The sequence below is a fragment of the Emydura macquarii genome, unplaced genomic scaffold, assembly GCF_026122565.2.
Source record: "Emydura macquarii macquarii isolate MOO-44397 ecotype Brisbane River unplaced genomic scaffold, CSIRO-AGI_Emac_v2 contig_1644, whole genome shotgun sequence".
NCBI lineage: Eukaryota > Metazoa > Chordata > Testudines > Chelidae > Emydura > Emydura macquarii.
In genome coordinates this window covers 22627560-22641001 of record NW_027131781.1, presented here as the reverse complement: position 1 = coordinate 22641001, position 13442 = coordinate 22627560, and the positions used below count along the sequence as shown (strand labels likewise).

General features: G+C 39.3%; 1 protein-coding gene across 1 annotated transcript in view; it reads left to right on the top strand.

Annotated features, from left to right (window-relative positions):
• The window catches only part of PRTG (protogenin), a 117130-nt gene that overhangs the window by 47541 nt on the left and 56147 nt on the right, over positions 1-13442 (top strand). The window contains exons 3-8 of the mRNA XM_067556134.1: positions 3839-3983; positions 6123-6256; positions 6632-6769; positions 7936-8094; positions 8721-8880; positions 9657-9904. Coding sequence (XP_067412235.1) covers positions 3839-3983; positions 6123-6256; positions 6632-6769; positions 7936-8094; positions 8721-8880; positions 9657-9904 — 984 coding nt within the window. The remainder of the gene's footprint in view (positions 1-3838; positions 3984-6122; positions 6257-6631; positions 6770-7935; positions 8095-8720; positions 8881-9656; positions 9905-13442) is intronic.

Genomic DNA, 13442 nt, shown 5'->3' with positions numbered 1-13442 from the left:
TATCCTTTTCAGGAGTACTACCATTTAGCCAGTTATTTCCCATTTTGTAGTTGTGCATTTGATTTTTTTCCTCCTAAGTGAAGTACTTGCACTTGTCTTTGTTGAATTTTATCGTGTTGAATTCAGACCAATTCTTGAGTGTGTGAAGATTTTTTTGAATTCTACTCCTGTCCTTGCAACCCCTTCCAGCTTGGTGTTAAGCACAGATTTTATAAGCACACTCTCTACTCCATTATCCAAGACATTAATGACAGTATTGAATAGTACCAGACCCAGGACTGAACCTTTTGGGACCCCCTAGGTATGCCCTCCCAGTTTAATAGCAGACCATTGATAACTATTCTTTGGGTATGTCCTTTCAACCAATTGTGCAATCACTTTGTATATGTGCAAGAAACCTCGATCCACATTTTTTGTGGTAATCGTCAACAGTTATATTAGAACATTGCCTCGGTGCATGACATCTTGTGGTCTCGCTTTTCTCGGGCCTGTTTTTTGCAAGGTACTAAACTTCCAGTTACCTATCTCAGTGAAAAATGACGGTGATCAGTATCTTGCAGAATTGGGCTCTCAATCTCCCTATGTATTGGTGACAATTATAATGTGAATTTGTGGAAATGTGTATGACATCACATATATACATATTCCAAAGAAGCTATACAAACACGAGTTCTCAGCAAATAAATTACTGGAATTTGTAAAACTGAGTACAGTTAGTAACTAGTTCACCTTTGCTATGTATGCTGGATACTATATTTTACAAGTTAATGGCGGTAGCATCAGTTTCTTGGAGTAATGTTAGTTTTTCTTTTCTAAATCTGGGAACAAAATAATTAGACTAAAGAAGAGGAAGAAATCGCAAATAAAAAGGCATTCACATTTATTGCATTTTGCAGGGTTGTTTTAAAAAATAATGCATATCTCTTGAGAATTTGTTTCTTATCCATTTTATAGAACTCTGGACTCTTAACAGCATTGCTTTAATGAATTGCTCTTGGATTCAGAGTTGGTATCAGCGCGTGCCATGAAAACAAGGACGTTACAAAAGGGTCAAAAGATCACAATAGACTTGTAAAAACTGATTTTACACAAATAAGTCAAGATTTAGGAAGAAATCAGAGATTTGCGTAAAGAAGCAAGGTGTAGAAGGAGCAGGTATAGAGCTATGATGAAGAACATTTTATAAACTGGGATCCAACCTTGTAACATTAATAAAAGGAAACTATTATGAAAATGTTGTGCAGCTTTTTGTATAACCATGATATCTAGAATCCCTAAGACTCCATTTACAGGGAGATAGCTTTGTTTTAAAAGATTCACTCAGAGGAAAAAAACATACTTTAAAAAAGTTTGTCTTTGTAACTGAACTATACCTTAGATTATTTAAATAAAAAATCTTGGTAAATCTGTTAATGGTTTATCATTTATGCGATTTTATTTTTTGCATATCACTTTCCTTCCTTTTCCTCAGTTTCACTTGTGTTTCTTGCGGGTGTCATTTCTAATTCTCTTTCACCAGTTGCAATATATGGGTTTCATGGGAATATAATATATTATTGTCACTGGCATTTTAAAAAGCTATGTAAATATTTCCTTTTTAAAACTAGAAGCAAGTGAATTGTACAACTTTTAACAAAACTTAAATATCAATTGCCTAACATTATCCTCTCAAATAACATCACAAACAACAGGAAATTGTGGGCATAATCCTGCAGTTTTTGTGTAGACCCAAACATCCTTTGAAGTCAATGTGCGTTCTATCAGCAAAGGGACTGTAGGATTGTCCTACTCTCTTGTTTCATCAGGTCATTCCCACCCCATCAATTGCATGAATTAACTCATAAGTAAACATGGATTATGAGATTTATCTTAAATTTTCCTTGCATTTTGTTGATTTGTGTCATGTCTTTAATGTTATTTAATCTATATAACTTTGTTCTGTTGCTAGGGTGAATTCGTTTAGTTGTTTGTTACAACATTGTGCCTTCAATACACAGACCAGTGATACCTAGAGTGCAAATAATCTACATTTTCCATTTGAAAATCTTCAGTTAAGAGTTTTTCATAGAATGCCAGCAGAATGTTACCCACATATTGTGTGTACTACCACTACTGAGGTGCGAAAGAGAAGAGGCAAGATTGCATGCCTTTGTCATATTATCTGCTCTGTGATAGAATTGCACTACATAAGCATTAGTAAAGATTCAAAGCAAGTCAGATCCAGAAAGTGCTGATTTAGGTGGACAAACCTGTATGTTTGTAGGTAGTGTTATAACTGACTAGTGCTTAGTCTTCTATTTTCTGTGAATATGAACGTCTATATTCAGTAAAAGCAAGATGTTACTTGTTTTTGTGTATGGGTTTCCTAGAGAGAGGAGTTATTGTGACTGCAAACTTTTGTCATGGATCTTGGTAAATAATGAAGAAGATAGGCCACTGATTCAGAGCAATCTGGATCTCTTGGTAAAATGGGCACAAAAGAACAATATGCATGCAAGTAACTACATCTAGGAATATTGATCGTAGTCCATGCTTGCATGAAGGGCAATTCTATCCTGGGAAGCAGTGACTCTGAAAAAGATTTTAGGGGTTGTGGTGGATAATCAGCAGAACATAAGCTCCCAGTGTCGTGTTGTGGCCAAAAAGGCTAATGCAATTGTGGGGTGCAGAAATGGGAATCTCAAGTAGGAGTAGAGAGTTTTTTACCTCTGTATTTGACACTGTTGGAATACTAGATCCAGTTCTGGTGTCCACAGTTCAAGAAGGATGTCGATAAATTGGAGAATGTTCAGAGAAAAGCCACAAGAATTATTAAAAGATTCCTTATAGTGATAGACTCAAGGAGCTCAATCTATTTAGCTTACCAAAGAGAAGGGTAATGGGTGACTTTGTTACATTTTATAAGTATCTACATGGGGAACAAATATTTAATAATAGTTTCTTCAATCTAGCAGAGCTTTCTCTTTCATACAGTCCAGTGACTGGAAGTTGAAGGTAGACAAATTCAGACTGGAAATAAGGTGTAAATTTTTAACAATGAGGGAACATTGGAACAGTTTACCAAGAGATGTGGTGGATTCTCCATTGCTGACCACTTTTAAATCAAGATTGGATGTGTTTCTAAAAGATATGCTCTAGGAATTATTCTGAGGAACTTCTCTGGCTTGTGTTACAGAGGAGGACTGCCCTTGGAATCTATGAATCTTAACATTGTTACCATTGTTGTCAGTAGATGATGGTTTAGACATAGTCTTTGATTATTTCATTTTGCAGTTTTTCCTCTCTCATTTTCTTTCTCCTTCTGATTTTTAAGTGTTTTGACTGAATATGAATTTCTTGAGCCACGCAGTGTATTACGCAAAGAATAAGTGAAATAACGAAAAACAGCAGGGAACAATTTACTTGGTGAAATTTTGCCATTGAGATAATTTTGTTCTTTGTCTGATAGAACAATTGATTAGAGGCTTTGTTTTCCTATTCCCCCTGCCCTTTGTTTCCTGAGCAAGGTAATCAAACAGTTAAATGGAATGTGTTTGTTGATCTCCCATGTAAAGTGTTTCATTTTTGTTATAACTCCCTTAAACTATAAACATGTGAAACTTTGTACTGGAAAGTCCAGTGTGTCACTGGCTACTTACACCACAGATAATGTACTCCAGACTGTTGAGATGAAAGTACTATTATCTCTTCACTATCCTTTCCAATACATTATTCTTTATTTTCCCATCAAAACAAATTTGTAAAATCCTACAGGTGTCTTTTCTGGATTCTGGTATGGTTTCTTTGTTTCTAACTTATTTTTCTTCAGCCTTTTTAATGCTTCATTCTTTGTTTTTAGCCATTTCTGCATTTGAAGTCCAACCACTTTCAGTTGAGGTCCAAGAAGGTGGAGTGGCTCGGTTCGCTTGTAAAATAACAGCAAACCCTCCTGCCATCATCACATGGGAAGTGAATCGAACAACTTTACCTCTAGCCTTGGACAGGTATGTAGATTTTTGCATTTTGGAATGATATTTATTCTGTGATCATTCTGAGTCTGTGTCATTCTTAAAACCACAGTATGAACGAAGAATCTTAACACTTTCAATGCCATTATTTATAAAGAAGTATTAAGTGCACTATACGTCACATGTGAACATCTCAGAATCATTAACAGCCAGAATAATATATATTTGACATAGACATTAGGACTGCAGTCCAAAGTAATTAATTTTCAGACTAAAATCCTGGCAGCACTTACTCCTGTGAGTAACTTTTGTGTGTGAGAGTGATCCCACTGAAGTCAATGAGACTACTATTTCCACAAAGTTACTCACAGGTATAAGCGTCAGCAGAACTGAGGCCTTATTTAATCATTTTCTCACTCAAAAGACATCAACAAAGGAATAGAAAGCCCATCTATGTTTATTTTTAAGGATTGTTTTGTTTTTTGAAGTTTCAAGATACTATTACTTACTGGACTTTTTTCTCAATTAATGAAGTTGACAGGGCCCCTTTAAATCTTTCTAACATAGATGTAAGCTTATTTATTACAGAATTTGTCCATTGCAGCCCCCACTGGTATTACTATCCAAACGTAGTTATGTATTTCATCAAATAACGGAGCAAATAATTCTCAATGTCAAGTTACTACAGTCCAAAATATCAATATTATGTGCATTCTGTACTTTACTAACTTTTATTAATGCTGAGAGGGAATGGGGAAGTAAAAGCAAATGTAAAGGAGTTACAAGAATTAACTTCCTTTGTAGTAATCCCCAGAAGCTGTGTAAACTTCCAGAGAATTTGTTTAAATAAAGAAAGGAAAGGATTTTTGCCTTTTCAAGGGAACACACAGTTGCTATTGTCCCAGCAACCACCCCATACTCCTACATTTCTCTTTCACTTTCATAATTCAGCTTCTTTTAAGAAAACAAATAGGTTTCTGGGCTGTAGAATTAATTTAAATAATACAGGTTAATATTTGCCCTCTGACATCATTGTGTGCGCTATATGATGTGGGGCAAGTGCTATGTGAGTACAGGATTTATGCACAACATAGGGCAATACTGACAAGAAATGGTCAGAAACCTTCCTCCCTGGCCCTCTCCAGTGTTGCCCAGGACAGAGAATCTCATACTATGGGCATGGACCTAGTTCTCTGAGGCATTCCAGGTGCGGGTCTGCAAATGGAACATTTTGAGAACAAAGTAGTAGGAGATTAGCGCAAGGCAGGCACTACTGTCTGTAGAATGAAAGAGTTGAGCAATCACTGGCCTAGGGCCATGAGTAAAGTAAAAGGGTGAAGTGTAGTCATGCTGTGCAGTGGGATTTTGGCTGCTGGGCCAATTTGAACTGGAGGAATTTTTCACTGGTGGTATGTGTGAGATTTGCTAGTGAGAGAGCTTTTCCCTATAAGTGTGATAGAGGATTACCGATTATGGTATCTGAGTAAATTGGGTTGGAACACTTAATACTATGAAATTCCTGCTCAGTAGAGTTTGTACTTTGACCTGATCATCACTTATCTCACAGCATGCTCCCTGCTGCATTTTCCTCTGTCCCCTTACCCCTTTCTTTGCAGCATCCCCCCTTAAATATGCTGTGCCCCCCACTGCAAACTTTATTTCACCAACTAACTTTGTGTAGAGTGTGTTCACTTTTCCCAGGCTGCAACAGAGAGAGAAAAGGGAGAAGAGTAGGAAGCATAGATACAATTACAGGCAGCACGGAGTGTATTTCTCTAGCTACCAGATATGCACTTGAACTGGAAATTACCGCTGAAAACAAATCAACTTTTTTTTTAAATATTTGATCATGAATCCTAAAACCCACCAATCTGAGAGTAGTAGGCTGAATAACGAGGGTTTTGGTATCTGAGGGTGGAGAACAACGTTTACAGGTAAATTCCTATGCTTTCATCAGTGGAGGCATGGAGCGGATTTCCCTCCTAGATTATTGAAAGTAAGGAATACCGAGAGGTGAGTCATGCATTTAGAATATTTTTGTGAGGTTCCTGCCAGCCGTTCCTAGAGTGATCTGATGATTGCTCTCCGTGAATCAAATCAGTGAATTGTGCTCTGTATTCTCTTCCACAATAAACAGAATACTCATAAATAAAATATATTTTGTTTTCCTGGCAGGATAACTGCTCTACCAACGGGAGTTTTGCAGATCTATAGTGTTGAAAAGAGAGATGCTGGGAATTATCGATGTGTTGCTACAACTGTAGCCAATAGACGGAAAAGTGTTGAGGCAGCACTAAGTGTTATTCCAGGTACCCAGAATATATCCCTTCATTTACCATTTTCCTCATATTTTATAGCCTTTTCCTTAATATAATCTACAAAGGGATACAAATATGCATGAAATATCGTGCTCTAACTGTTCTTGATGCATATATTTTGTAAATGACCCATTAACTGTGGAAGTAACAGCTGTTTTCTTGCACCTTGTTGTTTCCTTAATAGGTGTTGTTATCAACATCATAATTAAACAATGTGTTTCTGTTGTAATTTTAACTCTAAAAGTGAACTTTAAGATGCCTTGTTTTTAACATATAGTTATCATGTGTTATTTCTTGATTAATTGGGTTTTCATATAATGCTTTGTATTTGAATTTAATCCTGAGCATCATCTTTGGTTTTAAAAGCCTTAGACTTGAAGCCATTCCAGAAGCCAGCCATTATAGCTGGTCCTCAGAACATTACAGCATCTCTTCATCAGACTGTCATCTTGGAGTGTGTTGCCACAGGGAATCCAAAGCCAATCATCTCATGGAGCCGTTTAGGTAGGTGTTAAAATTTCACCGATTAAGTTATCGTTTTGGGTTTCGTGTATGCCATGGATTAGTGGAAAAAATTGGGATGGGTAAATAAGTGAAAAGCATTTTTCACAATCTTTCCACAGTGTTGTAAATAAGCCATAAAGTGATTTTTGGCACTTAAGATTTACATGCCTCCTGCTGTCAATTCTGCACTGCCCCCCAGTATAATATTGACAAGGTGGAGCATGGAATAACCTTTGGGGACTTTGTAACTAGGGTAGAATCAATGGTGGAGTCAGACTGATTTGTGTGGTTACATGCCACAAAACAAAGGGTCTTACAAATTCCACTGCTCACCTTCGTAGAAATACACAAGTAGGATTTGGGCCATGTGTTTGTTGCTGATTCAGGTCACATTTAGCCTTAATTTGCCCTTAAGTAGAATGAATGGGAAGAAGAGGGGGAATTTGGCTGTAACTAATATTGATAAATAAGTCTCACTTTTCTACAAGAATAAGTTTTATTTCTTCCATCCACATACATGTCTAATGGCCTTTACCAGTAAATAGGAAATACAGGGCTGTGTTTATAGAAGACCTGGTTTACAAATTAACGAAAGTGATGCTTCTGTATTTCACATCTTCTAAGTGTAAGATAAATAAATAGAGAAGTCTCTGTATAAGCCTGGAAATAAATAAAAAAACAAATAAGGAAAAAGGAAATATGACAGTTAATTTAATGCATGCTGTCTGTCTGATGAGAGGTTTATAGAAAGTATGTCATGGTTACTGCCAATATAGTCTACAGTAGTTGAATTCTATCTCTGTGTGAAAAGCATGTGGGCATTACCTGGGATGAACTCCATCCCAGCCCAAGACAGGGAGTAAAAAATGCCCATGGGCAGGAAGTAAAAATGTTCTGCCGGTTGCATTGGATATTGGCACTGAATTCAGCTAACAGGCAGAACTTCAAATATGTACTAGAATTAATTAGACATGATGCCCAGCTAATAGCAGAATACATGTTGAGGCAAATCAAATACTAAATGGAAACCTTTGAAAATTCATCTATGAATTCCCTCTGTATCTTTTGAGCATTGAATGTTGCCCCAGGCTTTTGACCATACAGCCGGTAGATGAGATTAATTCACTGTGAAGCAACATTGTAATAGAACTTTTTCTCTCAAATAGATCACAAGTCTATTGATGTCTTCAATACCCGTGTCCTCGGAAATGGGAACCTCATGATCTCTGACGTGAAGGTGCAGCATGCTGGAGTTTATGTCTGTCGAGCAACTATTCCAGGCACACGGAATTTCACCGTTGCAATGGCGACTCTCACTGTATTAGGTGAGCTTGCTTTGGAACCCACAGTGTGCCAAAACAACCTGCTACTATGTGAAATTTTGTTCTGTACATGATACTTGGGGTGAGATTCTACCCTCAGTTACACCCATATAGTTGTATGGATTGCATTGAGGTCACACAGATGAAATGGAATGAATTTTGGCCTCCTTCTTTTGTCAGGTTATTAGATGCGTTGGTGCTATGTACTGGTAGCTTAATAATTGTATTGCTGCTTGCTCAGGGTTTCCATGTTTGCTATTGAAAGATTAATTTTCTAACAGGAAAAAGATTCTGACAATGTGTATGAATATATGTAACTCATATGTGGCTGTTTCCTGGTTAGCATTTTATACATTGGACTTCATATGATTCATTATATACATGAACTAATATGAAAGTCGTTACTTTCATATGTTACACTTCTCACACATGACTTTCTTTTTAAAAAAAAAAAAAAAAAAGACATGCTATACGCGTATATGAAACTCACATGTGCTTTGCACATGGAGATGTCCACATGGACTTCACGTGGCCTGAGTCGTTGGGTTTATGCATTGGAAATTCTCAAGATTTTACTCACCCATTAGATCTGTTTTGTGTTTTTTATTTTTGCACATTATTACCTGTAGCTCCACCTTCATTTGTGGAATGGCCAGAAAGTTTAACCAGGCCCAGAGCTGGTACTGCCCGTTTTGCATGTCAGGCAGAAGGAATTCCAGCACCCAAAATGTCATGGTTGAAAAATGGAAGAAGGATACACTCCAATGGTAGAATTAAAATGTACAACAGGTGAGATTATCATTACAGTAGAATTAATATAGATATGAAATGTACAGCAGTTATCAATTGTTGCTAAAGAGGAGAGAACCGAGCATTTAGGTAAATGAATTACAGCTTTCCCAGGTTCCTTAAGTTATTTGGAAGTAAAACCAAACATTGAATCTGGCTTTTGATGACACTAGGCAACTGCTTCTTGGTAAACGAATAAACACGAATTAGCCTATACATAAATACCACAGCTAAAACCTTCTGTGGATATATGTCCAGATTCTGATCTCTGCTATATCCTGGTAAAACTGGAATCGTTTCATTGACTTCAATGGATTTACTCTGGATTTACACTGGCCCATAGCTTAAGCTCCCATTTCATTAATCAGAGTGAGAAACCATTTTTTACCTTTAATTGTTTTTATTTTTTTAAAATGCTTCCAATTACAAAAGAGAGAGTACAAAGTTACTAAAGAGCAATTTTAGTATTTTTTTATAAGACAAGCTTATGAACTTCTTTCGTTCTTTCTTTCGTTCTTTCGTTCTTTCTTTCCTTCTTTCTTTGTAGGACACTAGCATTTCAAGTCTGGTGCTGGCATGAAAGTTTTTGAAGAGCTCCAGAAAAGGCTAGTTTGTATGACTAAATATGAATTTATATTGAGGAAAAAACAAACACAAAATAGAGTATGAGATAGTTAGGGAGCATGGGTAAAAGCCAAGTTGTGGTTTGCATTACACTAAGCTAAATTATTGTTAGACGTGATTTTTTTTCTTTTCTTTTTTCCTTTTAAATTCAGTAAATTGGTGATTAACCAGATCATTCCTGAAGATGATGCCATTTATCAGTGCATGGCTGAAAATAGCCAGGGATCTATCCTATCCCGGGCCAGATTGACTGTAGTTATGTCAGAAGACAGACCCAGTGCTCCTTGTAATGTCCATGCTGAAACTATGTCAAGTTCAGCAATCCTGCTGGCTTGGGAGAGGCCGCTTTATAATTCAGACAAAGTGATTGCATACTCAGTGCACTACATGAAAGCAGAAGGTAAGCAGTGTCAGTTTAAAGTGGGTTGTGTAATATTTGTTAAATTCTCATGCATGCCAGGTTTTTCAGCAGTAGTACCTCATAGGAAGAATCTGCCAATAACAAAAGATCTCATAAGCTTAATTATGGGGCTAAATCATGTCCTGCCACATAAAAGCCCACAGGGCAGCCAGGTTAAGGTGGTAAACTCTGTGTTCTTGAGCCTCCAAAGCTTCTACCAGATTGTGTCATTCATGGGGTTGCGTACATGACTTACCTCACACCTTCTGGGTGAAGAAGGTGGCCTTCTTGGCAGGCAGAAGCGTTGGTACTGCTGCTCAGTGCCTCCATGTTACTTTTTGGATTTTCATTTCTCATGGAAACAGGAGCTTCTGCCAACTTTCCCTCTCACACATATGCTAAGCTGGGCAGCATACACCACAGAAGTAGGGTTCATGTAAGGGTATGTCTATGTGAACATTGGGGTGTAAATCTACCTCCACTAGCTTGCTGCACACTAAGGCCTTGTCTACACTATAGAGTTTTGTCGACCCAAGTTATGCTGGCGTGCAGCCCCTATGCTCCTTGTGTTAATGGAGTACATTCACGCTACCAGCTCTTGCATCGACACAGGGAGCAGTGCACAGGGGTAGCTATCCTACTGCGCAACTGCATGCAGGGTGCTTTGGGAAGGGCTTGCAATACCTCATGGGGCAGGCACAGCATCACATGATGAAGGTTTCTGAATCCTGTCATTCCATGAGCATCCTACTAGATTGACAGCCGCTTTTCAATTGCCCCGTCAGCCAAACTGACACTTCTGAACTCAGACACAAGAAGCCCACAGAAGTGTGTGAGTGCGGGGGAGGGAGAGTGGCAGAGTGAGAGAGAGAGAGAGACTGTGTGTGTGTTGGGGGACAGTGAATGTGTCCGCACGCCGTCTCTAAGTTTGGACGGCAGCCAGAAGCAACCAATTCTGAGACAGAAGCTGGTGCACAGACAGCTGGGGTCCTTCTCCTCCTCTCCCCCCCCCAGGTCAGCTGAGACCTGTACACCAGCGGAGGGGGATGGGACATCCTGACATCAGCCCTTGCCTTCCTCCCTGGCTTTGCACAGCACATCAGGAGTCTCTCCCCCAACCTCCCCTAGCAGCAGCCTGTGCTGCCTACATGCCTGCCATAGGAAAGCAGGATTGATTTCCCCAGATTTCTCCCATAGCCTCGTCTTCCCACAGACATAGGAGAATGACCCACCCCTGTAGTCCAGGTAGTATTGCGTTTCCTGCTAGGAGCTGGCATGTAGAGCTGGGCAGTAGCTGTGTGAGCTCTCCACACTGAGCAGTTTCAAACTTACTGGGGCTTTGAAAGGGAAGGGGCGCATGCCTGTGTAGCTCGAATGCCGGGGGGAGCAGCAGAGCTCAAAACAGTGAATAGAGTGGATGGACATTGTGGGATAGCTCCAGTTATGGCACACAGCATCTACACTGAGGCTTTGTCGCTCTAAGTTTGCTCCAAAAAGCTCCACACCTCTCGTCAAGGTGGTTTTGTTTTGGCAAAAGTGGGCATTTGTCCAAAAAGTGGGGTGTGGAGCAATGTGTGGAGGGGAGAGTCAGGGCTTGGGCTGGGGACAGGCAGGGCTCGAGTAAACAATGGCGCCGCCCCGCACAGAAGGCAGGCAGTGCTTGGGCGAGCAGCTCGGGCCAGCCCTGCACATAGAGATGGGACAGGCTTGGGTGAGCTCCACGCATTGTCCCTTTTTCCCTTTGGGAAATATGGTCACCCTAGTCTGTGTGGACCCTGCGACTGCATGCCAAAAGTTCCCTGGTGCATTTTGATTATGTGGGAGTAGATCAAAATACATTATGGAACTTTCAGGGTCTGTGCAGACACTTACTGCTTGTAAGGCTAGTGCAAGATAGATTTAGACCCAACTTGAAGTGGCCTGAGCTAAGTGTTCGTATAGACAAGCCCTAAGATAATGCTGACCCAGTGGGCTCACAGAGTAGCTTTTCCCTAAATTCATCTCTCCCCTGTGGATCCCCAAACTCATGGCGTTTGTTCACAGGAGCTTCTATGGAGGCTAGAAGGAGAGGGGAAGAGCTAATGAGCAGTTGGTTTAACCCCCTTCCCTTTGATAGAATTTTACTCACAAGAGTGGGTTTCCTCTCCTTTCATCCCCTCCTTGACTAAAATGGAGGACATGACATGACCCAGTGCCAGAATTCAGATTTTAAAATAACCCATTATTGAGAAGCTCTGCTGTAGCCTCTAAAATATTACCTCCTTCCTTTGGGGGAAAAAAAAAGGATAGTTTAATTAGGGCAGAAGGATATAACTAGACATTTTCACCTGTTTTTATTCTCTAATAGGACCTTAAAGCAAAGTGATTCTGTATTAACTATATGTTAATAATGAACTAGGTTGCAGTATATCTCCTAGCTGCATCTGTTTTCCAAGTGGAATGACTACTTTTTCTGCTTCTGTTCAGCAACTAGTTTATTCAAGGGCGGGATTGCAGATGCTTATTTTTCAGTGTGGAATATCACCTTGCTGTCTGGTAGGTAGAGGATAAGAAGAACAGCATAATTACTTTAATACTGATGCAGGAATATAGCTGTTTTTGCTTCTGCAAATAGGATGTTCTCAGGACATAAGAGATTATTTTGTCGAAAGGGAGGAAAGAGCTTTAAAAGATAGGAGGACAGAGAATTGATCAAGTGCAGGAAGTTACCCTAATGTTTCCAAATTGCTGAGGAATTATCCATTCAAGTCAGATAAGAATGTTAAAGTTATGCTATATGATCTATCTGGGTACTTACATGGCCTCCATCACTGCAGTATGTGAGGGCCAGAGTAACTTCATAGGGAACTGGGAAGTAATATCTTACTGAATATTTGTACAGGAAGTGCACCAACTGAGTAGTTCTTTGAAGAGATGTGTATTCATTATTCAGCCCCTGGTTAACTGAAACTCTTACTTATGCAAAGGTCACACATGTCCCAGAGTTTGAAGCTCACCTGCTGTGATGCTACAGAGCTGGGTGGCCTTGAGAAAGCCAACTGAGCTCTAAGCTCTGCTGGGCTTGTTAGCTCAACTGTCCAAAGGGTTTTCTCGTCCCTCCAGACCTTCATGTAATATCAGTTTTATTGTGTGAAAGGCGGCTGTTTAGCATTCATATAGACAACCCCATAACACCTAATGGTGTATTTACACTGGGAAACTCCAGCTATGGAAATCAAAATGTAAATAAAATATGTGCATTTTTACCATTGTGTCACAAGCCCTGCTCCAGGTGGATAGCACCTGTGCAGAAGAACTTTCAAGTTTTTTTTAGAGTAGAAAAAGCATGAGGATTCAGAGGCTTCTATGGATTGTACTTGCTTCAGATACAATTGTTCTTCCGGAGGAAAGTGTGTGAAACCATTTGAGAACAGGTTACTCCACATCACAGATGTTACTTAAAGTCTGAAACACTGCCCTGGAAAGCTCTGCCCTCATGAGAAAGAGTCACATCAGGCGGTTTGGATTGTTGCAGAAGCAACTGTAAATATGTGTGCCC